Genomic DNA, 27,774 nt, shown 5'->3' with positions numbered 1-27,774 from the left:
CTTAGTAATTACCACAGCCGTTCCATCTGAAGGAAATCCTGAAAACATGACCTGTTGGGGCGCCTTGAGGACTGGAGTTGAGAAACACTGTTCTAGACAGTGTCATTCATGGTACTGCACTAAATCACATCCAATTCTTTCTCCTCTTTTCTTTTTCCCTCAACTCAGGGAAACTTATTAAAAAGAAACAAAGTAAAATGCATAACATAAGAACGGAACAAGAGGAATACGGTGGCAGTACTGCCAATAGCGGTCACCACGCATAGCACAAAGATTCAGGTCTTGCTTTCACCGAGCATAGTCCTTGCAGAAGCCCACACCACGATACGTCACGTATACCACAAGAAGGTCACCCTCTCCGCTCACCCATTGTTTACATCACTCACCCACCCTCTACCTCAACAGTCGATCCATCACCAGATCAACCGGAGACAGGCCGGGGGTATCTAGCCAAGGTGCCCACAGTCTGTCAAACTTCCCCGACCGACCCCTATGCTGATATATAAAATTTCTCCAAGCGAATGGTGTCACCCATTTGGGTAATCCATTCCCTCACCGTTGGTGGCTCAGTAGCCTTCCAATGCCTAAGAATACATTTGCAGGCCTGAAACAGGGCCCTAGTTATGGCCTGTTTTGAATTATCGTCCATGGGGATGTCATCCAAAATTCCTAGTATGCATGTTTCCGAACTGTAGGTATGGTGGTCTGAAACACTCCGTCAACTATGGCTAAAACCCCTGTCCAGTATAGGTGTAGCTTGGGGCACCTCCACAACAGATGGATTAGGTCCCCATGATCTCTCGCACATTTGGGGCAATTAGAATCCGCTCTGACCCCCATTTTACACAACCCGTCGGGCAGAAAAGTTTATTTACTCGCAAATGTTTTGTTGATTTCTGGCCTAGGCAAAAATAATGTCATACATCCCAGGAGTCTTCATGGATATTTTTTTCTTTCATCTGGGGAAAGAGGAAGGGCTTTTTCAGCAAACCACACCCTTTCGTTGCATGCCTGAGTTAAGGACAGATGGGCTCCATTAACTAAATACAACGTGAAATTTAAAAAATTTATTGGTTCAGCACCCCCCAAATACTTACCCGGTTCCTCATTTGATCCAGTGCTGTGCCTGAGAGCAGCATTAATGCTCTCTCCATTTACAGGGACAGAGGCAGTAGCAGGAACCATTGGCTCCTGCTGCTGTCAAACAGGGGGCGGGTCGAAGCCAGTGTGTGTGTGTGTGTGTGTGTGTGTGTGTGTGTGTCTATGGATGCATGCAACCTAGCTCAGGATCAAGCCTGCAAGTCTGCCCTCATAGCAAGCACTTGCTATTAGGGCAGACACAGAGGTGAATGAGGAGCCAAGGGCGCCAGCAGGGGACCCCAGAAGAGGTTGTTCGGGTCAGCTTGGTGCAAAACCATTGCACAGAGCAGGCAATGATAACCTGTTAATTATTTTAAGAAAAAAAAAATTTAAAAGCTGAGCATTTACAATCACTTTGAATATTGTTTTCGGTTTGTGGTGCTTACATAGAGTAAAGTTCTGCTTTAAGTGTTTAGAGGGAGAGGTTTAGAGCCCTGTACGTTTGAGTTTGGACCGTGTTACATGTTTAGAAGGGAAAGAGAAAAGCGATTGCATAAGATTTGCACTGGCTCAGGATAGCAAGAGCTCTGAGAACCATTGAAGTTTGTTTATGGACATACGATGGCAGTAGGTACTACATGACCATTAAAGTAGAACCGAAGGCACATTTTTTTTCCCCCCTAATTTTTGCCATCTGTGTCCCATTAGGGAGAATTCCCCTAACATCCTGTACCAAAGCCAAAACAGGAAGAGAGCGGAAATCCCTTGTCACTAAAAATGGTATTTCCCCTCTATTCCTGTAAGCCCCATTTACACCTGAGCATTCAGTAACTCAAAGCTCCAAAACGCTCAACAAAATCCTACGTAATTTAAATGGTGGCTGTTCACATACTATATGAGCGCTTCTTGGGCAGACTTGGGCATTTTTGTCCTTCAAGCATATTGAAGGAATGCCTGTAAATATTTGAATCAAGCATTTTCAGGCGTATTTCAGGCGATTTTTAGCCTGTAAGAAATGCTCTCCTCTCCCTAGTACCTCAGGCTGCGTTCACACTTAAGCCAAGTGTTTTTGGTTGTTTTTACAGGCTTTTTTTCCTTGAGTGTTTCTGCGTTAAGTTTTTTTGTTTAATTGTTTTTAGCCAATGGAAAGCTAGTTACTAAAGAAAAAAAAAAATACAATATACACATTTTCCAGGTGTCCCCCTATTTAAATCTACTGGAACTCAAAAGAATCTCCCATACTTTGAGCTTCAAGGTACACTACACTTTGGATGGGGAGCCTTCTGGAGCTTCGAGCTAGGTGAAAATGGGGTTTAACAAGGACACAAACAGCAATGATAGCCTGACACTTATTCTAATCCCTCTTTATCTGAAACAAAGTAAAAAGTGCCTTTTGTTATACGTGAAATAAAGGAGAATGATTATAATCCAAACATGCACGACTGTACTAGCTACGCATACATGTTTATGTCTTGTGCAAACACCCTGGGGCTGGTCTTCTCTTATGGGAACAGCAGTGTTGGTCAGTAAAGTCCATTTCAGGTAGTATCTTCTCTTGAAGTCTGCTGACCAGAGGTGCCTACACCCAGGAGCTGTCCATAGAGGAACCATGTTTTTTCAATTAAATCATTATTGGCTGTATTAGATGACAATCATCTATTATGTATGGAGTCCCTGCTGTGAATATATATATATATATATATATATATATATATATATATATATATATATATATATAAAAAAGGTCCCTATGGGGAGCTCATTATCAACCGAAATCTTGGTACATACAGGGGAGCATGGTTCTTCAGCAGCAAATCTCTTCTCATAATAGCAACCTATTGAAAGCAATAACCACAATCATCAATTTACTGCATCTAGAAACTAAATAGCAGGGATATTTTCCTAGTATGGAACACTAGCTAAGTACAGGGTAGGAGGGTGCATTCATGTGAAGAGTAAAGTGTGTAGGAGCAAGACAACTGAGAACAGACCCTGCGACCAGCTGCTATGTAAATGGTGCAGTGTTTCTCCACTCTCCTCTCTGCAATATAAATGGCCAGTGTTTTTCAGACAGACAGTTTATCTTATCCACACCGCCTAAAACCCCCTAGTTGTTACTCCATTGTCAATGTGCATCACATTTTGTGAGTCCTCCGCTGACAGTATGTCAATTTGATGGCCAACAGCTACAGTATCATTTAACCAATGAACGCTTACTGTAGGCTGTTAACTTATGTTGGGTGAGATCAAACAGGGAGGTGTGCAACGCTACATCCTCCCGGCAAACATCTATTATGCTTTCAACTTAATAAGCAAGAACAAAGACTAGGACAGATGTTCATAAGAAGGGCCTGCACTGCTCTATGCAGCATTGAACAATGTAGACATTTTATAAGAAAATAACAAAATGGATTCCATCTAAAACTTTTCAGGTTTTTATTGCTGTCTTTTATTGGCTGCGCTTTCTGTCCTGGAATCACCGTTTCAGAAACCGCAAGTGACAGAAAAATTCCCCAACGGGAATGCAAACAGCTGTATACCTGAAAAGGTGCGAGATCCTTCCTAAATACTGGTCGAATGTGTCCCCATTGAAGAGATTTCCACACACTTCTAGTTTCAGTGACCACGGTCTCATTTAATCCCAGATTATCTCTCCAGTCACACCATTAGGAAAAGTATCTCAAGACCTATTATTCTGAATGTAGCCATGTAGGAAAACGTTTAATGCGATTGTGCCCACACACATGGGCACTGTAGAAATCCCCAGCTGAATGATCTCAGGGAAAAATAGTGCCCAGACGTACTGAAGATGTTGTCCAATCAGACGCACCCTTCAGGATCCCGAGTTTAGGCTAGAGGTGTCGGGCCACACTGCCTTTGTTACTTGGATAACATACGCATTCCTATTCAAATCACGTTATTATATAGAATTTATATAGCGCCGACAGTTTACGCAGCACTTTGACACACTGCGATTCTTTGCAGTGCGATTTGAGCCAAATAATTTTGAATGGGCACAATTCGTACCGCACCACACGAAAAAGGTGCTGGTATTTTTATTTTTTGCGGCACCAGAATCGGATCGCATAGGTATTCACATCCATGCGATCAAATTCTTGCAATCACATTGCATTTTGCGACCTGTTTTGGAGTTTCATTAATTTAATATTGACACCTGTAGCAGATCGCAAGAACGGAGTGCGATTTCAATGAAGTGCGGGAAATGCTCAGGATTTGCTGCGTTTCCCACACCGCATATATGTAAATCGGGGCTTAAGAAAAATTGTAGATTTTTGGATTAGATCTTGTAGGCACATCCGATTGTAAGCTCTAATGAGCAGGGACCTCTGATCCCTCCTGTATTGAATTGTATTGTAACTGTGCTGTCTTCCCTGCGCAAACTTTTGGCGCTATATATATATCCTGTGTAATAATAATCTACAAGATCTGTGGCCACTTATCACAATGCTCTTGCATTGTAAGTTCCAAAAGGAAAAAGTGAGTTCTCTATACAATAGACCAGGGGTCTCCAAACATTTTAAACACAGGGTTAGTTTATTGTCCTTCAGACTTTAGGGGTGGGACAGTGCTGGGACAAGTTCATCTAGAGCCCAGGGCGGAAAATACCAACTGGTGCCCCTCCCAGAGGCAATTCAGTTTGCATGTGTTGCGCTTTACAAGTCTCTCACTCACTCACTCCCTCCCTACCCACCAAAATGAATGGGCATTATGCATCAGCAAAAATCTCTTCCCTCACCCCCTAAAATTTGAGCACTATTCTTCACACTTATCCCCCTAAGCATACATTCTCCCCAAACACAAATTTCCCCTTTTTCAGTACAAATCTCCCCTCCCAGCTCAAATCCTCTCCCTCCACAAATCCCACCTCCTAGCACAAATCCTCTACCCCCAAAATTTTCCCTGAGCATAAATCCTCTACCCCCTCCAAATCCCCTACTCAGAGCACAAATCCTCCCCCCAAAATTCTTCCTACTAGCACAAATCACCCCCAATCATCCATACTAGCATTGATCGCTGTCGACTAAAAATGAGCACAGCAGATGTTCTCTGTCTCTCCGACTGAAACCTCTGACAAGACAGAGAGATGGAGTGGGATAAGTTTACTTGGGTGTATAAATTTCAGTACAAGCTACTAAGCTATGTAAAAAAAAACGTCTCTTCACTACAAAGTAGATATGGATAACTGGGATAACGTTAAAAGATCACTAGAGCTCCATCTGCTGGCTGTATGAAAGAACACACATTTACAGTATTACACTTTATTTTACTTTTCAGTCATTACCATAACAAATAGAAATATAGGCACAAATCACTATACAAAACTATAAAGTTGTACTGATCTCAAGTGTCTTATTTAAAAAAAATATATATATATATTATATCCCAACCTTGTTGTACAGCACTTTTCAAATAGACTTCCTAGTAAAGTGGACATATAGAGACAGGACAACATTCAACTTGTTTTATACCATGTAACAAGCAACATCAAGGTAAAAATAGTCAGGACATGTCACTACCTTACTATCCAGCTTCTTCATGGTGACCAGATCTAAAGATTTCAGGGAGTGCCCAGTTGGTGTAATGAAGTACAGACAGACATGTATCCTAGAGTCATGGAAGTTAAAAAGGGATCGCCGGATCTTCAACTCTTCTTGGAGATAATTCTCAAATTGAGTATCGATGTAGTCAACGACTGACCTGTAACTGCACAAAGACACTATGTAAAGCTGCTGTTCGTGTAATCATTTTGCCACTACATTTAATTTGTACGATATACCATACACAGTCTGTGGTACCAAATCTGTAAAATAAAATCACACAGCCTATTGCAATTGCAAGATTTTACCAGGATGTGCAGCTGCCCGCTTGTTTCAATATACTATCATGTGAAGAGAGAGAAATAAACCAACCTATTACTAGATGAGGAGTTTTGAACTGTGGTCATAAGGCATGGCACAACAATGAAGCGGCTGGGCACAGTGTTGATCTGACCAAGTGTAAGGAAATGTTTTGAACAATACAATATGGTTTTATTGGCACATAAACTGTTAAACTAGCCAAAAGCCCAAGAGGCTGTGTGGGTCAGATTGTTGCTCATTACTAAACAATGCTGCTTCTGTTTTTTAACCCAAAAGAGCTGAACAGTTTTCCTCCATGGGCATCAATGGGAGTAAGTGTGGGCCAGAGCACACGCGCCCAATAGTTCAGCCAAGTTCAAACTTTCAAAGAACACAGTAGCAGCAAAGGGTAAAGGGACCAGAGAAAGTCACATCAAGAAACAAAGGATTTAGAATCCCCATCACTATTATCTTTAAAAGCAGTAACAGCAGCCATCATAAAAACAGCTGAACATACATACCAGTCAGGAAAATCTCAACTATTTCATATACAAATGTAAACCCTTGGGGGATTAGCGTGATGTCTGCTCTAAAGACTCCTTAAAAAAAAAAAGGATCTGATCTTAATCTTTGCCAATCTAAATAATGCCAGTCTTGTTCACCAAAAAAACAAACGTATGAATGATTAATATTTGTCATCATGGGCAAAGTATTTGAATCTCTAGTATAAGGAGATCTTGGAGGGAAAAGCTGGTAAACAGAGAGAAGAGCCAGGCATTCTAATCGATACGAGTTAGCGTGACCAACTGTGCCACCTTTATAAGCAGTGACAATTGTAGACAATTGTTCTTTACTAAAAATTTGGCAGAATTGTAATAAACAGTGAAGCACTCTTTAGTGCCGGTTCACACTACCGTTACTCGGGATCCGACGAGTGTCGCCCCAAGTGGCGCGAAAAATGACATGGAAGTGAATGAGAGCCGTCTTAATGCACACGACTGAAGTTGCTGCGACTTCAGAAAAGGTTCCTGTACTACTTCAAGGCAACTTGTACCCATTGATTTCAACGGAAGTCGCCTCCAAAGTCGGATCACTGTCTAAACTGAAGCAACTTTACAGGAAGACAAAATAGTTTTCTCAGGCAAACTCCTCCCTCCCACAGAGCCGATTATTGTTTGATTGGCCACTGGCAAAGTCGCCTGTCCTGGAGGCGACTTGAAGTCGCGTTGCAAGTCGCTCCAAGTTGCGCTGAGGTCGTCTCGCAAAGTCGCGCTGGAAGTCGTGTTGCCCCGGTGTGAACCGGCACTAAAGCACCAATCAGAAAATATTAACCGTAACAAATAGTATCCACGACATTCATCAGATCATATGCAATAATTAAACCAAAAATATGAAAAACAATCCCATATCATTTAATTGGAAATGTGAAAACAGACCTCTATTTAAAGTCCAATATTTTTGTATGGGTTCATAAACAGTCACCAGAAATCACGTGCCATAAAAATATAATTCACAGTATCTGAAATCTTCCACCATGAACAGACACCCCAGTGTCACCTATGCACCCAATTGGGGGTCCCATCAATTGATGTGGGGGCACCCTTAAAACAAATCAAGACGGTCAAAAGCTCCTTAATCACACAAGCAACAGTTCAGCAGCACCCCGGAGGTGAAAGCCCACAGGGACGCAACATGTCAGGCGAGGCCTGTGTAACATTATGCTGGGAGGGGCCAGGCACCATCTTGTGGCATCTGTAATGCGACATTATGTATATCTATGCTGTGAATCGACACGTGTAAGTGTCACAAGGCACATTGTGAGTGTTATTCTTTTTTAACCGGTTTAATTAATGTCACTGCCATTATTACACTAGTATTGGATCTTCTTTGCATATTTCCCTTGAGCTATTCATGCTTATATAGCATAAGAGCTGCAGAATATGGAGATAAGCCTGGGGTGCGGCAGACCTGTTGCTTGTGTTATTTTTGGTCAATATATATTTTTTACATTAATAGCGCAGGGTCATTGCTACATCTCAGAATAGCAACAAAGCGCAGATATTTCAGGTGACCTCAAAAAAAAAAAAAAAAAAAAGAAGACCGGAAAGTGCAAGAACAGATATAACTTAAAGCGGATCTCCACTCTAAAGTGGAGTCCCGCTGATCGGCACCCTCCCCCCTCCGGTGTCACATTTGACACCTTTCAGGGGGGAGGGGGGTGCAGATACCTGTCTACAGACAGGTATCTGCACCCACTTCCGGCCCTACGATACGGGCAAAGGACGGGTTTTTTCCTTACCTTCCGTCCGTCCCCCGTTGTATGCTGGGAACACTCGGCTCCCAGCACACAGCGGGAGCCAATCGGCGGGCTGCTGTGGCTGGACTGGGCACAAATTGACACGTTGGTTACAAACCATACAAACACGTTATTACTTACCAAAGGTTTTGCACTGAGCAGCCCCGATCCCCCTCTTCTGAGGTCCCCCACCAGCACTCTTGGCGGCTGCTCTTCCAGGGTGCTACCACAGGAAGCTGCTTCCTATGGTGCCATATGTGCGCCTATAGAACCTTGCTCCCTCATCACTGAATTTGACTGAGAGCAGAAGGAGCCAATGGTTCTCACAGCTCTCAGAGTGTCCAGTGAGGAAGAAGGAAAGCAGGCGTGACTCTGAAGCACAGTGTTGGCTCAGGCAAGTATTTAGGGGGGTTGAGAGGGGGGAGAGCAGGCAATAAAAGTTTGACTCTATTGCAGAGAATGCATTAAAAGGAGTTGAGAAGGCAGGTGTTTTTTTTTTTATCCCAAGGCATTCTATGCATCAAGATAAAAAAAAAAAAAAAAACACGTACAGCAGCCTCCCCAGCACTCAAATACTTACCTGAGCCCCATCTCTGTCCACGAATGTCTTGGCCGTCCAAGACACAGCAGTGGCGCCATTAGCTCACGCTGACGTTAATCAAAATCAGTCAGCTAATCAGGAGAGAGAGGGGCATGGCTGAGCCGCAGCGCCGTGTCTGAATGGACACAATGAGCTGAGACTCGAAGAGGCGGATCAGGGCTGCTCTGTGCAAATTCACTCCACAGAGCAGGTAAGCATGTAAATTTGACTTTACAATCATTTTAACCACTTTACGACCGGCCCATATCCAAATGACGGCTATAAGGCGGTTTGTTAATTATGGGAGGGCGTACATTGATGGCCTCCAAGAATCGCGCTCCCGCACGCCGCTTGGGACACGAACACACGGGAGTGTCCGTGACCGCTGGGTCCTCTCATGGTAAATGGCCGATGACAGCGGCCATTTACCACGTGACCGCTTTGTCAAATGACGTAGCGATCACTTGTAAATAAACCGGCGTCATGTCATGACCTCAGTTCCTCTCTCCCCTCTCTGTACTGATCGGTACAGTGTGAGAGGAGAGGGGGAGAGATCATGGCAACAGTGCTGTGGGGTGGATCTGTAGTGCCCACAGCGTTGTTCTGTGACAATTGCAGTCACATCCATCCAATCCATGCCCAGCCATACCCGGTGATGCCCAGCCATACTCAGCGATACCCAACTGTGATGCATTTGCCTATATGTCTCAGTCTAATTCTCCCTGCTTGCCCTGTGTAATTCTGTCCTCGGCTAACAGGTTATTGACGTGCTAATGTCCCCTCACCATTTCTAAAGGTTAATTGATCTATTGTGTTGTGTGAAGGAGATCTGTGTTTAAGTGGCTTGTGTTAATTATTCTGATTGCTCCAGTGTGGTAATTATCTCTCTATATGCGGGGTCGAGCGGTCTAGTTAATGTATTCAGTACAACTAGTAATCAGCGTCCTTGATGTCATTGTCTAAAGAAAATGTGTTTTCAGCATCGGCTCCGTCGTGTCTGCCTAATCATCTGTATGGAAGCCCCAGTGTGAGGGGGGCGGAGATTTGTCATTGTAACAGTTTTGGAAATGACATATAAGCTGTGTGATAGAACATTAAAGTCTGTCTTGTTCTAGCAGTAAGCCTGGACTAATGTGTGGCTTAATGGGCGATCTCAGGAATATTCCTCCTAGTGGAATATTGGGGTGATGTTCTTATGGAAGAAGGGAATCTTTGACGGGGATATCATACCGATACCGTCACACCAACCATACCCAGCCATACTCAACCTCTCTATGTGGCCAGGCTGTGGAAAAGTCTCCCACGTATCACCATATTCAGGAGTAGTAGGAGAATCTATTTTGGTGTGTCATTTTTTGCATGTACATGCTATGTGTTAGAAATATTGTATGAATGGACATTTTTTTTTTTTTTTTTAATGTTTTTATTTTCTTCCCACATTTTCCAAAAATTTGGGGCGTTTCCATTATTCTGGTGTTCCAGGGTCTTCAGAAGTGTAAGAGGTAGTCAGGAAAATTCGCATTAAGGAGCACGTTAAAAATATTGAGAGCGGTTTCCCAAAACACAGTGTATCCCGCCATTTCGCCGAAGTACATCAGAAAGATCCTACACACTTAAGATTTTGGGGGATAGTGCCCTACTCCAGGCCTTGGCGTGGCGGCCATAAAGTCAGAACACTGAGCCAAATAGAGTCAAAGTACATATTCTCCATGGACACTTTTGCACCCAAAGGTTTAAACATAGAATTTGACCTCAATTGTTTTCTTAGCGACTTTTAGTTTTACTTTGCAGATGGTCCCTCTTACTGTATACGTATATGTTACAGATGGCATTTGGCTGTACGTCATATGTTGTGGTACATCATGCCCCATTTTTTCGATACGGTCTTTTTTCTTCTGTTACCTGACGCCGTCCCTTTTATAGCTTTCTAAACTAAATTCAAATTTTTTTTTAAATTATATTATAAAATTCGTTTAAATACTGGCCTATGTAATAGAGTCACCATTATCACAAAACCAGTGAATGTTGGCCCATTATTGATATGTATGGCCATTTACTCACTGGCACACGAGTTCCACAGGCCCCCTCTCTTTTCACTTCCTCATCACGACACCAGGCCCCCCTAGTTAGGCCCCCCGCTGTGAGCTATAGTCGTTGGCTACACATGCAGCTCTTGTATATATTTGCCACTTTCTCAATTTTGGGAAAGAGTAGAATATCATAAGTCTAACTGGGTCGCACTGTCACTGCACCACCTGTATCCATGCAGCATTTGTGCTACATGAATACATACTTCACATCACACAAAGTTAGAATCGATATGCCTGACACCCCTTGACATACCCTCATGCTTGGGTATGTTTACACTTGACACTATTATGGTCACCTTTCACCTAAGCTGGCTACCTGGCACATATGTATTTTCCAAGATGTTTCACTTAAGGAGATATTCTCTATATCCCCATGCCAGTTTTCTCCTTTCCGTCCCTCTTTTTGCCCCACCCATCACCTCTCCCCTTCTAACCAGCTCCAATATCCCTCTATATATTCCTTTGTGTATACTAATAGAATATAGACTTGGGCCATATATATATTTTTTCACTGTTCAGATATGCAATTTTTATTACGGCCCCACACAATATCAGGATATGTCGTTTTTATAGCCTCAGCCCCCTCTCTGTGCTTTTATCTTTTTTTATATTGTCCTATATTGGTTTGTCCACCGTGATATTCCATTGCTGGTCCGATTGCATGGGACGCTTTTTGTGCGTTTTGCATGTTCTGAACCCCCGTTCTCTGATTTGTCCACGGGCGCGGCTTGCACTACACAGCACGGCGCGAGCAGATCACAGGCAGCGTCGTCATTTTCTATGAGCTCCGACAAAATGGCCGCCGGGTGCTCATTAACACAGACTATAAATGTCTGTCTATGTGTCCCCTACATCATCCCCTGATGAAGTCACGTGACCGTGACGATACGCGTCGGGATTGGTAGGCAGGACACACCACAGCATCTGACGAACGGACATACGAGTTCGCCGCTCGTAAGGATTGTTGCAGAGTTCCTGCATCTATATGTGAGTTTTAACTTTTGTTTTTAATAAAATCGGTTTACATTGCTGACTGGGCTACACTATGGGTATGTTTCTTTCACCCCTTTCCCATTGCAACGCCACCTGAGCGCTCCACCTGAGCTAATGAGAGAGAGGGATAGGAGTTACCATAAGCCCACAGTAGCTGAGACAGCGTTACACACTGAAAAATCCTGGGGAGACCAAAACAGTCAGCATCTGAACCCTGAGAATTAGTGGAAAGAAGCAGAGGAAAGATAGAGGGACCGACGAGTGCGGTACTCGTGGATATGAGTCTGAGATCTCTCACTCACATGTGAGTGCACTCCCACCCGCCAAGATCCCAATTGTTAATATCTTTTTTGTGACGGTATTTCACCATCAGCCTCTTTTTGTCTTTTTACTTTGTTTTTTCATGTTAAACATCGGATGGAGATTTACATGTGTTATTTGTGGACTGTAACCATCTAGACCAGTTTGACCTGGACATATTGTGGTCAACTCGAGGTGAGCAGCTGGGTTCACCAAAGGTGTTTACATGTAACTTTGGTGTTGGCTCAACTATCCTATTTCACCTATATTACGGATCTAAGGGTCTCATATATATTTCCTTCAGAACTTTTTTTCTGTGTACCTTTTGCATTTCCATTTTTGATTTTTATTTTTACACAATACCTGCACCGTTGGAGATTAGGATTTATCTCTGTTTGGAGCACACTAATACACGGCAGGACTGCACTGGATCTGGACCTCCTCAGAGTGCAGATTTTTTCATTAAGGACTATCCTTGTATTGGTTTCATTGTTATATATGTCTTATAATACTGTTCTCACTAAATAATATTTTCACTAGTCACTTATATATATTACCGCCCATTATATACTCCCTGCCCCACACTTTACAGCGCAAGTATTGCAATTTAATCTTTCTGTTTCACCTTAGTCTATCGAGGTAGACTTTTATATTTGCAGCAGTATTTTTAGTTTGTTCCCCTTCCTTTCACTTTTCAGACAGCGCAGGAGTTTACCCTATATATAGTCAGGAAATTAGGTGTGTAATATATGCTCCTAGAACACCTGAAGGTGCTCCCTGCATGTTGTGCCTCTGTATGTGGCCACGCTGTGTAAAAGTCTCACACATGTGGTATTGCCATACTCAGGAGTAATAGCAGAATGTGTTTTGGGGTGTAATTTGTGGCATGCATATACTGTGTGTGAGAAAAAAATCTGCCAATATGACAATTTTGGGGAAAAAAAAAAAAAAAAAAAAAAAGAAAATAAATAACTTGATTTTGCAAAGAATTGTGGGGAAAAATTATAACTGCAAAAAACTCACCATGCCCCTTACTAAATACCTTGGAATGTCTACTTTCCAAAAAGGGGTCATTGTTCTTTCCTGGCATGTTAGGTTCTCGAGAAATTAGATAGGCCTTCAGTACACCAGGTGTGATCAATTTTTAGAGATTGGTACCATAGCTTGTGGACTCTAACTTTCACAAAGACCAAATAATATACACCAATTTGGATTATTTTTTACCAAAGATACGTAGCAGTATACATTTTTGGCCAAAATTGATGATGATTACGAAGAAAAACTAATTTGTTTTTTTACAGAATTTTCTCTAGTGCAAATGTTTTTTAAAAAAAAACCCATCAGTGATTAAATACCACCAACAGAAAGCTCTATTTGTGTAAAAAAAAAAAAAAAAAGACAAAAATTTCATATGGGTACAGTGTTGCATGAGTAATTGTCATTCAAAATGTGAGAGCACCAAAAGTTGAAAAATGGTCTAGTTAGGAAGGGGGTTTAAGTGCCCAATGGTCAAGTGGTTAAGGTTAAAAAAATAAATAAAAAAAAATAGATTGAGTTTACAGCTATTTTAATGCAGTATGTGCCCAGGGATGAACATCTGGAATGCAAGTAGTCTGTGTTGTGCACATTTGTCCCTGGGCACATACTTTACCAAACATAAGTACTGCTTCATACACTGTCCCCGCAGCAGCAGCTGACAGCCTCTCAGAGTTTTACAGGCTGCCAGCAGCAGGACTGGACAATGCAACTGTGCCTTCCACCCACACCTAAACACTGGAACCTCATACACCGGGGCAGTGTAGTCGGACAGTGGTCAGAATTCAATAATGTCATGAGGAGATTTTTCTATCGCACTGTATATAGTGTGGAAGGTGGAAACGGTTAGATTTTTATAAATCAGCTCACAAGCTAGTGCTCTGCTAGTGTGTGCCCAGCACAACACACATACAATCACAATAAACTTTGGATGGACAGACAGACGTAGAGATAAAAGAGTGGTATATCAAGTGCTGGCTTGCTGCCACATTTAGAGCAACATTACTGGCAAATGCTTCTGGGCCCAGCACCCCTTTCAGTTTAAAATGTCCCAATTTACAATAAAAGCCTATTTAACCACATTGTCCATTAGAAGTTTACACTCTAGCCCCAGTACTAATGACTTAAATTGACAGTCCATGTATCAGTCAGTACAGAATAGGAAGCCACAGGCATGTCATGGCAGAGCCAAGACTTACTGGAAAGCATGCAAGAGACACTTGTGCCTGATTTATCTCTCTCAGACACAGAGCTGGCTGCTGTGCTTCAGACAGTTCAAATATTTCTGAAGAAAAGGGCTCTTCAGCACGCACAGAAAAGTGTTACCTCTATTAGTTTAATTACAGGGTATGACAGAAAAATAAAATATGGCTGCCTCACCTGGCTTGGGAGACAGAATGAATTGGGCTACACAGAAGCTGATAGACAAGGTGCTTCTTCAGAGTCAAACTATGATTTGCAGCACAGAACTGTACAAATATATATATCTGTGGAGATGTCGGTCAGAGACCAGGAAAAACCTGGTCAGGTTTGTCACTTTTGCTTAATCTTTCTTTGTCTACACAAATAGAACATCTGTGTTACCACATTTTCTTTGACACCCCTATAACAGGATGTTTGTGGCTGCATGCTTCCATGCACCTTATAATAGACAAATATTTCCAAAGAAATGTTCATTTCCCGGTGCAAATTTTCTACTACTCCTAGCAGAGCTAGTGCATCCCAGTTCCTACCACCGTCATGTCTGCATGTACTGTATATGTAAGCATATAAATAGAAGCCTTACTAAAAAGGAACCTAGACATGGAATACTACATTTAGAGGCACTTACTTCATGCAAACCCAAAAAAACAAAAATGTAAAGTAAAATATACACTGCAACTTACCAGTCCTTACGTCCCATTCACACGGGCATACCGATCTCTACACCTATGCAAAAGTGCTGTCTTTACCCACGTGGGATGCAGAGGTGTTCCACAGAGCCCATTGCAGGCAGTCTGTTCACATCAATGGCTGCACAGACCTCCACAAGTTCCTGGAGTGTATATTTGTGAGGGTGCAATGCACGGCTGAGGACACTGAATGTATTAACTGTGTATTGGATGCACACAGATGTACACCTCAAGGTATGCATGGAGATCCGTGCAGCTGGCTGCCTCTCATCGATTTGAACAGACTGTCTGCACTGGGCTGTGCGGAACACATCTGCATCCCTCACAGGTGAAGATGGCCTCCTCACACAGACATATAGATCAGTACACCTGTTAATGAACTCTTAGATGTGGTGACTGCAACAAGTACATATTTTTTTTACCCTTTATTTTCAGCTGGTGAGCTTGCAAATACTTCCTGTCTGCCTTATATCGCTTATTTCTCCATTCTATCTGCTGAGGAAGTCATGGTGAGCATATAGGCTGGCCTTCAAACATGTCTGCCTTTGTTCCAGAAATCATTTCTCCTTAAGGGGACAGTTGCCGGTGGATGTTTTTCAGTCAGTGCTGCTTAACCACTTCCCGTTCAGCATATAGACACATGACGGTTGAGCAGGATCACTACAGTTCCGGAAGGACATCATATGAAGTCGCCCTAGTCACGCACTTTGCGTGCACCCTATGGGCCACAATGCAGCATGATCTGTTACTCTCTGTGTCCACCGGACCAATCGCAGTTATCGCAATAGTACACCCTGTGAAGGAATGGATGAACGGATATAGAGGCCAACAAGTCATGACTTGTCCTGCTCAACAAAAATTACTGAATTACAAATATGGGTGGTTGGCTGTAGTGTAATTTAAAAGGTTCACCTAACCATGACCTTTTACAAGTACTTTGTTAGTGTCAGTAGCAGACAGCCTCCAAGCCTGTCATTAAGAGGCATGCTATATCACCATGCTCAAGAAAATGGAGTTCCTTTAGTGTCAGGACATTAGAGGTTTATACTATTAAAGGGTCTGGTTTACACAATCCCTCTACACATTCCTAGAATGGTTCCTCCAAAAGACATGAACATATCTGGAATAATCACATAGGGAAACGGTAACAGCTTGCAACCTATAATTAGGAAATCACATTTGTCAGGTTAAGGAAAATATTTCAGTCCTGTCTGACTTCCAGACTTTGATCTATCGAGAGTTTGGCAGACTGAAAATACTTGCTATAGTTGCCAAATAGATTATCAAGTTCATTGTTCATGTAGGAAAAGACGTGAACTGACTGCCGGCTAATTCAGGCAGTTTGTGTGTTCAGGCGATTATCACATCTCAATAGAAGCAGTCAAACGAAAGTAGCTTTTGGTCAGGTTTGATAATTTTACCCCAATTTCCATTATATCTGCTTGTTAAAGCAAAAAACTTAGCGCCTTTTTCCAAGCATAAATATTTCCTTTATTCCTAATCCCCCCCAGCAGCCTGGGCTCTCCTACCCTCCCTGGCCATCTACATCCTCAAGTACAATGCAGGACTGCCGACTCCAAATTATATATCAGACAGGAGGCTCATATCTTGCATTAATCTTTCCACTTTAATGCTCATAGCAGAAACATTTTTACATTAAAACAAACTTAAAAACTACGTTTCCCATCAGTCCCAGCGTCCGTATAACCCCCGCCCTCTAGGGGTCTGAGCCTATAACTAGGACTGTCCTACTGTAAATCCTCCTCTTTCTTTCTGCTCATGGCAGAGATAAGTATTATTCCATATTTCTTTTGATATTATATATACTGTTATTAGCATTTTGTAGATAGAAACACAAGGAAAATTGTGCCCTATCTGACTCCTCTATTTAATATTCTTTTTCATTGTATATTGTTTAAATGTATTACTTATTATTTATCATTTAATTTAATTTAATTTATCATTTAATTTCTTAATTATCGTTATTACTATCGACATCAGAGAGCTGCAACCGGGCAAGTAGCAAAATCAAGTGCCTTCAGGGGACTGGTAACAGAGGAGGAAGGAATAAAAGTATTTCTTCATTGGATCAATTTAACTAGGTTACGAGGAATATTCAGAATTATAGTTTGTCCAAAACCGTTATTTATGCTGGACAGGTTATTTTTCATTTCCTTGATTTCTATATGCAAAAAAAAGAAATGGTATTTATATACTGGATATGCTTATTAAATGCACTAACCACATACAGTCATGTAAATACAATATTTTTGTAATAGTCCTACTTGAGAGAAGACACATTACAATGCCATCCATTACCCTTATTTACAAGTTAAAGCCTTTGTGTTCGGGGTCACACTTTCTCATCTTGAGGGCCAAGCCTTGCCAACCGCCACTGCCCTGTCTTAGCAGTCTTAGCAGCTTAAGGCTCTCTTTGGATGGCAGAATTGAAGTTTAATGGAGCGCAGAGATTAAGTCAGGGAGAGCCCCTCCACCCCCACCCAACAAAGTGAAACTAAATAGAAGTTTAGAATTTCAAGACAGTCCCTACCCTACTATCCCAAATCTACCAAACAAAATTGAGCAATCTCTGATGCTTGCCTGTCGTCTTTGTTGATCTGGTCCCCAAAGCCCACGGTGTCCACAATCGTCAGTTTCAGGTGTACATTGCTTTCCATAAGTTCATATGTCCGTGGTCGTAAACAAACTCCATTCTCATAGTGGCTGGCTTCTTCCGTCTCAAACGTTGTGTTAAAGAGAGTGTTCATTAATGTGGACTTTCCAATACCGGTTTCACCTAAGAGATAAATAGGGTAATTTAATTATACAAAATTATGGTACCATATCTAAATTAAAACTTTTTTTTTATATTATTGCAGCATACCAGTACTAAGTTGTGGTGGCTGCAGAAGTCCTTTTTTTCAGACTAATCCTGGCAGTTACATACTCCCCTGTCCTAGGCTGACAATACTTACCAATTGTACTCCATCAGTGGATTTACCCCTAGGTTGGTCACGCCTAATTTGAACTACAGAACGCTACCTTTTCCTACCTCCATAATATGGGTTGGAGTAGTCTGTAAATTTACAGAGAATAGATCAGTGCGGATACCACTGCTTGGGATTTTAAGAAGTTCACGGTTAGGATTTACATACACGTATTACTACTTATACAATACAGTCTTACAACAGCTGAACTTCCCTAGTGATCTCATCTAGTATTCAAATTAGGGCTGCAACTAACGATTATTTTCATAATCGATTAGTTGGCCAATTATTGTTTTGGTTAATTGGATAATAGCCTTAAAAAAAAAATTTTTGGGCCAATTTGTTGTTGGGCAGATAAAACACAACACAAATTGCCGCAAAAACACATTACATGCTTTTCTGCAGCTTCCTTATTGAAGTATATTGAACCAAAAAAATCAAAATAGCACCGTTTTGCGTTAAAAAGTCCTTACGCAGCAGCTGAAAAAAAATCATGGCTGTGAACGTGTCCTATAGGAAAACATGTAAATGAACTGTAGTGTGTTTCTGCAAAAAGCACCAAAACACAGAGGTGTGAACCCGGCCTAAGATGTTTAGTAACATAATGGTTAAAAAAAACAAAAATAAGTACAAAAAGAGCAAATAATCGCCACGGTAAGGGGTTCATTTTTTTTTTTTTTTTTTACTGTGGGACAGTGAAAGTACCGTATTTATGGGCGTATACCGTGCACTTTTTTTCCCCTGAAAAACAGGACAAAATTGTGGGTGCGAGATATACGCTGATACCCGCTTCCCGCGCTTTGTTGAAACCACTGCGCCGATATATACCAAGCGCAGTACACTCGGGTATAGTCGGGCAGGCTCGGCTCCTCTTGCGGTCACGTCGTGTGCGTCCTGTACGTCGTTTACGCGAGAGGAGCCTAGCCCGCCCGACTATACACGTGTACTCCGCTCGGTATATGTCGGCGCAGTGGTTCGAACAGAGCGCGGGAAGCGGCAGAAGGACGCCGGACCGGACGAGGCCGCCGACGGATGCGCTGGATGACGGGCAGGACGCGATGGACGACAGGCAAGACACCGACGAGGGGCATCCAAACTAAGTAATTTTTTTTTGCGCAGCAATCTTCCTTCAATTCGGGTGTGCACGCTATACGCCGGGGCGCGTTATAGCCCGATAAATACGGTAATATTTACAGTAGTGATTTGCTTTTTTGTACTATAAAGGGCTAATTTTAGTTTTTTAAACACCATTATGTTACTGGCCAATTAATCGATTACGAAAATTGTAATCGATTAATCATTTTGGGCCGAATTCAAATTATACATAATAAAAACTGCAATAAAGGAATTGCCCAGAGCAGCCAGTCAGATTCCAAGCATTTTGTAGGGAAGGTTAAAAGCGAAACAAAGTCCCGATTGCAATTTGAAGAGAAGCCATTGCATATTTTCACCAAGTTATTATTGTAACATTTAACAAAGTTTTATTCATAACAAATCTTCCACATCTTTGATTAATTGCCTTTCCATATTTTAATTATTTTACAGCAGATGTTCCAACTTACTCAGTGAAATCCTGTTTTCAACTAAGGAACAGTGGAAAGAATGAAAGTAGCGCAAATATGCTGTTATTGCCCGCAGTTAAAGCATACCTAAAAAGATAAAACTTTTGTCAAGTTAAATTGCTGTCTGTGTTCCCGATAGGGAGATCTGTTCTCAAATAGCCCTGATCACAGTGTCTCTGGGAATGAACGGAAGGATAAAGCCAGAATTCTGAGTGGTTGTCAGAATAGGAGCAAAGGGAGAATTTTCCAGTGGGCACACCTGTTCTTGCGACACGTGTCTAATTAGGCAGGACATACATGGATCGAATTTCCAAAGAATTTTTTCGAAATTATCTAAGAATTTTCATTCCTATTTCACACCATTAGTGGGCTGCAGCAACAGCCGATTTTCGTGCGGCCATTAAATTTTAATTGGACATGTTGGAATTTTTTTGAAAAACAAACAATTTTCGAATCAATGATGGGAGAATCATGCGAGAAATGTAATTGAAAAATAAATGTGCATGTGAAAAGAAAATTTCCCGGAAAGAAAAAATTATCAGACGCGAAAATTCTTTTCTGTAGGAACACGAGGTGAAATTGAAGGTTTGGTTGGTCGAATTTCGAAATCAATGGTGGCACCGTCAGATCACAAAACGCACAAATTTTCGGATTTTCAAAGGAAAATTCTTTCGAAATTCGACCATATATGTTAGAAGTAGTTAGAAGTACAAATATCTCTTAAATTCTTGCGGATGCTGTACTGTATAGAATAAGGCCTGTTAATCTCTCTAATGACAGACATTAGGTTTTTTTTTTTTTGGTTTTTTTTTTGCAAGTAAAATGCATTGGCTTTAGATATACTTTGTGGATCACAACAGGTGCTAGTGCAGTGGTACCCATGTACTTCATTTTTTAATGAGGGGTAGAAGTTGCCATCAATTTCCAGAGATACATTCCTACGTGTGGCCATAAAAAAAAAAATTGCATATTCTTTCACTCATCTCCCATTAAAAACCACAGGTCTGTCTGCCACAGTGGCAGATGGGACTTGAAGTTTATTCATTTACAGATCTTTAGAATGAATGTTGAAGCTGTGTGGGTGGAGCTCCGCACAGCCATGACAATTTAAAAGGTGACAGCAGCTTGGTCCATCTGCACCATGTTACAACCTAAATACAGATGTAATATGGTGCAAAACATGGAGTTAGCCTTTAACCCAGGTTCACACTGCTGCAGGATTGAAATTGTGTGGGTTCAGCTGAACTTGCACGATTTCATATCCGCATGTCAGTCCGACTTCGGGGGCAGTTTCAGATACATCTGTGCGGGTTCCTGCACAGACGTCTATTGAAAAATCACACACAAAATCGCCGAAAGTAGTACAGAAACTACTTTTGGGAATTGGTGGGGTACTATAACGTGCCATTTCCGGCAACAGCCGTCGATTTAGAATGCGATTTGACATGTCCAATCACATGCCAAATCGCATCAATGTAAACCTTGACTAAACACTGCACTCTAAGCAAACTATTGAAATATAAAAACAGTGGGTATAGAAAAGAAACACCCCCTTCAAAATAATCACATTTTGTTGCTTTGCAGCTTAAAATGAAGACAGACACTTTTTTTTGTTTTAGCCAGCTATATTTACTCAGTACAACTTATAACATCCAAGTGAGAAAGATAACAGCAACATGTCAGAATTATATATAAAATTTCAAAAACAGAATCACTGAGTTGGAAAAAGGATCACTCCCTTGTGTCAGTATTTTGCTTTAATTACAGCCGTTAGTCTGTTGGGGGATGTCTACTAACTTTGCACATCTAGACTTTGCAATATTTGCCAACTCTTCATTGCAGAACTGCTCAAGCTCAGGTAAATCTGATGGTGGCCGTTTGTGGACTGCAGTCTTCATGCCACAGATTTCCCATGGGTTTTAAGTCTGGGCTCTGACTAGGCCCTGCAAAAACATTCCCATTTTTCTGCTTCAACCACTGTGTGGTAATTTTTGCTGTGTGCTTTGGGTCATTGTCATGTTGAAAAGGTAAACATTCCCATTGACAACTTTCTGGCAGAGGTCAGCAGATTTTCCGCAAGAATTTTAAGGTATTTTGCTCCATCCATTTTTCCTTCTATCCTGACAAGTGCTCCAGTCCCTGCTGCAGAGAAACACCCCATAACAGGATATTACCACCTCCATGCTTTACTGTAGGAACTGTGTTATTTGGATGGTGAGCAGTATTGGATTTCCACCAGACATATCATTTAATAATTACATTTTAGTCTCATCTGACCATAACACCCTTTTCCATGTAACCTCAGAATCTTCAAAGGTTCATTTTGGCAAAGCTCAGTCCTAAATGCATGTGATCTTTATTGAGTGGCTTTTGAAAGGCTAGAGTTCCCCCATAATATCAATACATTGAAAGGCTAGAGTTCCCCCATAGTGATTAATGCTTGTATGGTATGAAGATGTATCCTTGAGCTTCTAGGATTAGGTACCCAAAATCTAAGAACCTTGCCATGTTATTACGTACTAGGCGAATAACATAACATAGATAAGGTGGTGTAGAAACCAGATGTCTGTCGGGCAAAAATAAGATTGCTATATTTTACACACGGTGTATAATTGTGACAAATATTACTTGTATAACCGAATAACTTATATATGATTGGCTGGGACAAGGGCGTTCCTTTCTTGTATGATTTGATTATGAACAAGTACGCATTAGAAATAAAGTCTAGTTTGGACATACCATATCTGTGTGTGGATGTTTTCACTGGCCAATGCATTGGGTAGCCTCCATACATCCAGATTGTCCTTAAAGCCCGGGTCTAGTTGAACCAGCAATCTTACAGCTTTCTTCTTGCAACCCTTCCATACAAGCCACATTTGTGGAGAATTTGTGATATTGTTGTCACGTGCACACAATGACCACTCTGTCAAATTCCCGTAACTACTTGAGAGTTGCTGTAGGCCTCTCGGACCAGTTTCCTCCTGGCTCTTTCATCCAGTTTGGGGCAACGTCCTGACCCAGGGAAGATCTGTGTTAATAGATACCTAGAAGCACAGTGAAGGCTAACGATAAAGCTTTTGACATTTTTTTGTATCCACCTCCATCCACAACTTTATCCTGGAGATCTTTTCACAGTGCTTTGCCACTTAAAGTCAATTGTTGGCTTCAGTTGCACTACAGGGACTGAATTGCTCCAGGAAAGCTCTTTTCATGCCAAGCTAATTAAAATGACCACAGCTGATCACAGTTGAAAGTCAAATGGGTTTATGTGCCATTGATTAATTTTTATTTGGGGGGGGGGGGGGGGGGGGGGGGTGATCCCTTTTCCAACTCAGGAAATATGTTTTTGAATTATTTTAATTTTGTCCGATATGTTGGGGTCATGTCTTTCTCTTGGATGTTATACGTTGCACTGAGTAAATGCGGCTGGATTAAGGAGAAAAACGTGCATCTTCATTTCGGGCAGCAGAGCGACAAAATGTAAATTATTTGAAAAGGGGGCAATTATTTTCTATACCCACTGTATTACATTTTTAGTTTTGGGTTTAATACTGCTTTAAGTGATACCTGTGCTCATCCATCCTGTAAGCATTAGATTCCGCACCCCCACAGTGTGGGTGCTACTGTGCAAGGCTAATTAAGGAGTTGTGCGCTGAAATACTTTTAATACATGTTAATAGATACATAACAGGATTAAATTGTGTTTTCTATATCTGCCAGGTGTTCAGTTTAATGACTACCGAGGCAAGCTCAGCTAGCTTAGCCGTTTTCAGTCCTGACCCAGAGTATGTGTGCATGAGGCCAATTGTAGCTCAATTATTCTCACAACCATCATTTCCGTCAATATTTAATAAGAACAGCAGGGACTCTCCAGGGGTTAATTTAAAATTATTATGTTAACAAACAGATAAATGTGGAATTAAAATAACCTCAAATTTCAGAGTTTAAGGGATTGTCATAATTTTGTTTCCCACCCAGACAAACTACAGCATTTTAAATTAAAACATATTTCAGATAAGACATACAAGATATAAAAGCGCATATATAGAAAATCCCAATGCGAGTCACATAAATTACTTACAGCAGGAGTACACCACCTGTATCTACACAGAGATCAGGCGTTTGTGAACATGTCTGACATATTTTGCGAAATGCCTTGGTTTTGCTGACGTAGGGCTTCAGAAAATATTTCTTGAAATGACACGAGTTCACAGAAAGATTTCCCGCTAAAGTTTACAGTTTCATCCAAGTGTCTTCTATTGCCTGTATTTTTTTTAAATTGAATGGGCTGCAAAAAACACACAACCTCAGAAGAAAGAAAAAAAAAAGCGCTGCACTACTTTTAAATATGCGCTGCACCAAACTGCATGGTACTGCGGTACTGTGCGATTTGGTGCCTGCAAACACCATGTTTACGATCTGCATTTGGGGTGCCATTAGCAATACATTTGCACCCGCATGCACATTGTCCTTGCACATTGTGACACAACGGTTGTGCTTCAGGCCTCTTGCACATGGCTGTAAAGAATAGCATATGGGGGTACAGTGTAAAGATGCATGTGTTGTGGTGCCTGGGAGACACAGCTGCAACATATTTGTTACCCTTAGGTATGCATTGCCAAATACACTGTGTGCACATAAGTGCAGGTACCAGTGTTTACTAAAAGTTTGTGCCGGTGTCCTGACGAGAAATGCCCCTTATCGGAAAATGTGCCGCGCATGTGCAGAATGGACCCTCAGAACAGCTTAGTTTACATCAGCTATTGTCTCGCCATGCTGAAGCATGTTCATGTAGGAGAGGGGCAGATATTTACATGAAGGGGGCAGATTTGATACATGATGGGCAGTGCTGGGGCGAAATTTTGCGATAGCCAAACAAATCTACGAAATAAATATTTATCCAATATAGAAAAATCCGCCCTTTAATTGACTAAACACGCACCACAAGCGTTCAAAATAAATAGCAGATGAGATTTATTTTGCGATCGATAAAAAAAACTGCCCCCAGCACTGCCCATCATTGTAAAATCTGACCACTTCATATAAATATCTGCCCCTCACCTACATGAACGTGCCTCGGCCACACGAGACAACAGCTGATAGTAAACTCAGCTGTTCTGCGGTGCATACGTTGTTTTACCTGGCCACTATTCGATAGGGGGGGACACTGACATAACACTGGCAGTTACGCTAGCACAGCGTTTTCAGTTAAGTATTCCTGTGGGCAACATAAGTATTTTGCATTGTATGCCCATACGCTGTTCTTTCTGTCGTATGCAAAAGGCCTTACTGCTGCTCCCGTCAAAGCCGTTCCAGTTGTCGGCTAAACAATAATAAAAAAAAAAAAATAATAATAATACAGTGGTGGAAATCCTAACCCAACAGTTGTTAGGCAGGTTAAATAAGCCAAATACCCAACCATGTCTAGTGGCAAAGTGAATGTCAAAGTGACACCAAAAAATTACATTGGGATAAATCATGGCGTAAAGGCAGAAGGTTTCTTATCTTATAGAATGCAAAAAAAAAAACCTGTGTAGCAGCCCTCCCAACAACTCCCTAATTACCTACCCAAGCCCCTCCTCTCTCCAGCGATATCCACAATCCCCTCAGCCATCCAGGACACTCCTCCTTGATTGGCTGAGAGAGAAAGGGTGCCATTGGCTCCTGAGGCTGTCAAAGTCAGTCAGCTAATCAGGGCAGAGGGGTCGGGGCTCCGTGTCTGAATGGATACACGAAGCTCTGACTCAGCTTGGGTGCCCCCTGTAGCAAGCTGCTGGCTGAGGGGCACTTGAGGGAAGGGGCCAGGAGCAGCAAAGAGGGACACGAGAAGAGGAGGATCTGGGCTGCTCTGTGCAAAACCAACTGCACAGAGGCTGCAAAAGTATATCATGTTTATTATTTAAAAAAAAAAAAAACAAGCCTTTACAATGACTTTAAAATATGTACTCAAATAAAATACACTATACTCTGCCTTAAAGGGGCATAGCTTTGCTTTCGATTATTGAAATTTTTAAAACACCACGCTTAGCTAGTACAAAGTTCAAACATAATTAACATAAATAAGTGAATTAAACATTTCAATTGATGTAAACTTCCTACTTGAAATAAAGTACTTGTACGTTGATAAATAAATTGGTGCGCGAATACTCAGTGTTCAGACAGAGGTGCCCCACATGGATGTAAACTCACCCCTAGATGTTGACCACCTATTGCTCGAGTGCTCACTTGCACTTTGTGGGAAGGGGGGCCCTAGATGGTATATTCCAAGGTCAGAATGATCCGCCATGGATGGGAAGAATTTTTTTTTAAAGAAGGGGGGCACCCAAAAAAACATATGGGAAGCACTCACATGGTTTGGTGCCTGGCACCTGGTGTGATAAGCGTGTGTTTTTAGTTACAGGGTAATCCGGCCATCCTCCCCTTCTCAGGTCCCTGGCTGGAGCTCCTGGCCCCTCTCTCCTGTTGAGTGCCCCCACAGCAAGCTTACTATAGGGGGCACTTTAGCCGAGCAGCAGCTCTGTGTATCCATTCAGACCCTGAGCCAAAGTTTGGCTCCGCCTCCTCTCTCCTGATTGGCTGAGTTTGAATTGGCAGCAGTGGGAGCCAATGGCGCTGCTGCTGTGTCTCAGCCAGGAGAGAGAGTCTGGGACTGACGAGGTACTCGTGGACATCACACCATACACCCAATGAAGTGAACAGCATCAGATTATACACAGATGAAAAAAAATCAAGCTACATAGGTTTTACATGTATATCTGCTGTCTTCACATTTATATACTGTTTAGAAAGTTCAGATCGTGTTAGGAAATTTTCTCTTCCTGTTTAACACTGTCTGGGCATACAGCCAAGATAGCCAACATTGCTGACTGGAGGAAAGGCACGCACCCCCTCTCATCATAGGCAGAGACTTCAGAGGTGTTTTGTAACAGGGCCATCTCCCTGCTAATTTATAGCAACCTCCCCGGACAGAAATTTCAGGCTGTTTTTGTGTCTGCGAATTTGTCAGGAGTTCTCAGGCTGATAACAGAGAAACGGGTCAGGAGAGAGTAATGGGTCTTAGCTCTTTAAAGAGAGATAACAAAATACTGCAGATATATGTGCCCAGCTCAAATTTCATGAATTGGGTTTGCATCCCCTTTAATGCATAGAATGCATTAAAGGGGTTGTAAAGGCAAAAGGTTTATCTTAATGGATTCTATGCATTTCAATAAAAAGCCTATGTGCAGCAGCCCCACTCAGCGCCCCCCCCAATACTTACCCGAGGTCCCTCTCTGTCCAGCGATGTCCATGAGTGTTTCAGCTGTCTGAGATTCTCCCTCCTGATTGGCTGAGACACAGCAGTGGCGCAACTGGCTGTCAAAGTCAGCTAGCCAATCAGGGGAGAGAGAGGGCTGAGCCAGGGTTCCACGTCTGAATGGACACGGGGAGCTGTGACTCAGGTTTGGTGCCCCCATAGCCAGCTGCTTGCTGTGGGGGGCACTGAACAAGAGAGAGGGGCCAGGAGCAGCAAAGACGGACCCGAGAAGAGTAGGATCTGGGCTGCTATGTGCAATTATTTTTATGGGGGGGGGGGAAGACGAGACGTCACAATCACTTTAAGGTAAAAAAACATGAGGCTTTAGAACCACTTTAAGCCTAGTACACACAATGAGAAAATCTGATGAAAAAAATACCACTTCGTCCAATAATCAGATCATTCATAAACAGCTTTAAAAAAAAAAAAAAAAACACGTGTGAACAAAGACCACACATGTTTGGAAATGAAATACAAGATATTATATCACTTCCCAAGTTGTATTCCGTTGCAACAGAATTTTTGCAACTTTAGCAACCTATTGGTTTTTGATACGAGATTAGCCTACTAACAAAAAAAAAAAAAAAACAAACACCCACAAACACGGATGATCATTTATCCGATATTCTTATTGCAGGGTTTGACAAATTTGCTTGGAATCTAGGCGCCAGCTAAAAAAGTTAAGAGCCAAAAAACGCACCCGTCCCGCCAAGCTCGCGCACAGAAGCGAATGCATACGCGAGTAGCGCCCGCATATGTAAACGGTATTCAAACCACACATGTGAGGTATTGCCACGATTGGTAGA

General features: G+C 41.9%; 1 protein-coding gene across 1 annotated transcript in view; it reads right to left on the bottom strand.

Moving 5' to 3' along the window:
• Positions 1-27,774, bottom strand: part of SEPTIN8 (septin 8) — a 121,417-nt gene that overhangs the window by 19,175 nt on the left and 74,468 nt on the right. Inside the window, exons 3-4 of the mRNA XM_040344635.1 lie at positions 17,727-17,922; positions 5,619-5,805 (exon numbers count right to left, since the gene is read on the bottom strand). Coding sequence (XP_040200569.1) covers positions 5,619-5,805; positions 17,727-17,922 — 383 coding nt within the window. The remainder of the gene's footprint in view (positions 1-5,618; positions 5,806-17,726; positions 17,923-27,774) is intronic.

This window comes from Rana temporaria, chromosome 3 (assembly GCF_905171775.1).
Source record: "Rana temporaria chromosome 3, aRanTem1.1, whole genome shotgun sequence".
Lineage (NCBI taxonomy): Eukaryota > Metazoa > Chordata > Amphibia > Anura > Ranidae > Rana > Rana temporaria.
This window is presented reverse-complemented; position numbering and strand designations above follow the sequence as displayed.